Source organism: Myotis brandtii, unplaced genomic scaffold (assembly GCF_000412655.1).
Source record: "Myotis brandtii unplaced genomic scaffold, ASM41265v1 scaffold17, whole genome shotgun sequence".
Taxonomy (NCBI): domain Eukaryota; kingdom Metazoa; phylum Chordata; class Mammalia; order Chiroptera; family Vespertilionidae; genus Myotis; species Myotis brandtii.
In genome coordinates, this window is record NW_005356259.1 from 9,628,363 (window position 1) to 9,631,571 (window position 3,209).

General features: G+C 49.1%; 1 protein-coding gene across 2 annotated transcripts; it reads left to right on the plus strand.

The window, feature by feature from the left end:
- HOXA1 (homeobox A1) lies at window positions 1–2,705 on the plus strand. Of its 2 annotated transcripts, XM_005862970.2 has the most exons (3): window positions 16–425; window positions 629–723; window positions 1,187–2,705. In XM_005862970.2, the coding sequence occupies exons 1-2, from the start codon at window positions 78–80 to the stop codon at window positions 686–688; spliced, it is 408 nt and encodes a 135-aa protein (XP_005863032.1). In that variant the 5' UTR covers window positions 16–77; the 3' UTR covers window positions 689–723; window positions 1,187–2,705. The 2 variants fall into 2 exon arrangements, with proteins under 2 accessions (XP_005863031.1, XP_005863032.1); XM_005862969.2 differs by having other exon boundaries at window positions 1–723.
- Window positions 2,706–3,209: the final 504 nt, after the last annotated feature.

Sequence of the window (3,209 nt, forward strand, 5' to 3'; positions counted from 1 at the left end):
TCTCCGGCCCCATGGAGGAAGTGAGAAAGTTGGCACGGTCACCTAGGGCTTCGCAGGACCCGGTCACTCAGTGACAGATGGACAATGCAAGAATGAGCTCCTTCCTGGAATACCCCATCCTCAGCGGGGGCGACTCGGGGACCTGCTCCGCGCGAGCCTATCCCGCAGACCATGGAATTACAACTTTCCAGTCGTGCGCGGTCAGTGCCAACAGCTGTGGCGGCGACGACCGCTTCCTAGTGGGCAGGGGGGTGCAGATCAACTCGCCCCACCACCACCACCACCATCACCACCCCCAGCCGGCCACCTACCAGACTCCTGGGAACCTGGGGGTGTCCTACTCCCACTCGAGTTGTGGTCCAAGCTATGGCGCGCAGAACTTCGGCGCGCCTTACAGCCCGTACACGTTAAATCAGGAAGCAGAAGTAAGTGGGGGGTACCCCTCGTGCGCTCCCGCTGTTTACTCTGGAAACCTCTCATCTCCCATGGTCCAACATCACCACCACCACCAGGGTTATGCCGGGGGCGCGGTGGGATCGCCTCAGTACATTCACCACTCATATGGACAAGAGCACCAGAGCCTGGCCCTGGCCACGTATAATAACTCCTTGTCCCCTCTCCACGCCAGCCACCAAGAAGCCTGTCGCTCCCCGGCACCAGAGACCTCTTCTCCAGCGCAGACCTTTGACTGGATGAAAGTCAAAAGAAACCCTCCCAAAACAGGTCAGTCTTGCCATTCCGCGGATGCTCCGTGATGATTCTGGAAGGAGTTAGTATGCTTAGTTTCCAAGGACAATTAATAAATTGTCGTTAAAAAATACTTGCTTCCCACCGGTGTTGTAGGGCATTGGGGGATTGCCCAGGTGTGTGTTGAGGCGAAGGAGCCCCTGGGAATGTGGTGTTTGCAGAGGGGCTGAGTTGGAGAGACTCTGGAAGTAGGAAGTGGGTAGGTGTGCGTGCGTGGGGCTGTGCTGGTAATATCTCTGGGCTCCATTCATCACCGGTCTGACCACACTAATGGTTGACTTCAGATGAACACTTTACACCTCATCACTCACCCTCTCCAGCCCGGGGTGTGTGGAGAAATTCTCGATCTCCCCCTTACCTGAATATTGCTCTGAACCTACAGGGGCTTTCCTATGGATTGTTAAATATTTACCTTTTTCTCTCATCGCTTCCCCCCCAGGGAAAGTGGGAGAGTACGGCTACGCGGGGCAACCCAACGCAGTGCGCACCAACTTCACCACCAAGCAGCTCACGGAGCTGGAGAAGGAGTTTCACTTCAACAAGTACCTGACGCGCGCCCGCCGGGTGGAAATCGCCGCGTCCCTGCAACTCAACGAGACCCAGGTGAAGATCTGGTTCCAGAACCGCCGAATGAAGCAGAAGAAACGAGAGAAGGAGGGCCTCCTGCCCATCTCTCCCGCCACCCCGCCGGGAAGCGAGGAGAAGGCCGAGGAGTCCTCAGAGAAGTCCAGCTCGTCGCCCTGCGTTCCTTCCCCGGGGTCCTCTACCTCCGACACTCTGACTACCTCCCACTGAGGCCGGCCCAGCCCCAAACTCCACTCCGCGGCCCAGGCTTCTGACTCCTCGGGCTGGGACTTCTTACTCAAAGCACATTCTTAGCTTATCTTCCTTTCCATTTGCAGTCTCTCTCTTTCTTTCTGATCCTATCTGGGACGCTCCTGGGCAGGATAATGTGTTTACTGAGAATTCTGGACTAGATGCTTGATTGGGGAGGGAGGGGTGTGTGTGTTAACTTCTTAATGCAGATGGGGTGCCCGCACCAATTTTCTGAGGGCCCCTACTTTTAGGAGATTTCCACAGAACCTACTGTTCCTGTTAGATGCCCTTTGGAGAACTGTCTCCTTTGCCAGCAGAAACATGCCAAAGGGAGTCCTCCCATCTTTTATCTATCTGTAGATTTACAGAACTCCCCTACTTTGTCCTCAAAGTGGGGTAAAGAGAAAGGAGAGAGTCCAGGAGCTCATGAGAAGAGATGCACTATGGGCGTGTTTACACAATGAATTCACCTTTTAATTTAATTCATTCTTGTGTGTGAGTTTGCTGGTTGTAAATACTTTGTCCTGAGAGATTTATCTTTATACAGATTTTCTAGAAATGTTTAGATTAAGTGATTCAAACAGGGTGGGCAAACTCTCAAAGCTGGTACAATTTTATATGTGATGATAGGTTAAAAATAAAAGCCCTCATTTAAACTCAATCAGATGCCTCGGAGGGTAGCCTCAATTTGTTCTTTCAGTGAGTTAAGAAGGCCTGCAGACCACAAGGTTCAGAAACCTTGCTGCCTGTGCTTCAGTCTCTCCCCATCCCTAACCCCTTTCTTGTTTCTCTGGCCACACTCTATTTAAACTTCGTGCTGGATTATTCAGAACCTAAAGGTATTAGTCAAACCAGCCTCTTCCTTCCTCAGTTATCTTAGCTGGATAGGATGTATTTTCAGCTCAGTTGTTAATGTGATGGATGGCACAATGAATGTATATTTTGTGTGATTCGTGAATAGTCTCTTGCATGTCGCACAATGTTTTGGTGTCCCTGAAGTACCACACTGAGTTCTATCAGTTATCCTTTGTGAGCCCACAGTATCCCCCATTTCCTGTACAATCATGAACAGCTCTGAGATCCTGGAGTGATGTGATCCAGAGCAGAGTTTACGGGTCTTAAGATGTCTGTAATAAATATATTCAAGTTTCAGGTATGCTTAAGGATCCGTGTATTTGGCTTGGCTACAGTTTGTTGGTTCTTACAAAGTTGAGTCATTTTGTGTGGGGAAGGAGGGAAGGACGGTGTGCATTTTCAAAGAGATGGGACTTTTCTTTGAAAAAAAAAAAAAAGAAGTGCTTTCCACTATGTAATTGAAGCTTCCCCTAAGAGGGTAATTGCACCTAACCAATGTCTATCATAGGTTGATTTTCTTTAAAATAACAGTAGTCCCCTTATTATAATCAAAGTTCATAATGGAAAAAATGGTGAAGAATTTTATAAAGCAGTTCTATTTTTGAAACAAACATGGGTACTTCCTGGGTCAAGTGCTAACCTTTTCACCTCCAACTGAATGCTGACGTATATATAAACAGAACCCCCTTTAAAAGCTGAAACTCCTCAGTCAGTCTTTCCTCACATCAGTGAACCAAGAACTAAGAGATTCACATTTAATTAGCTCCAGTATAAAGCTATTTGAGGATGGG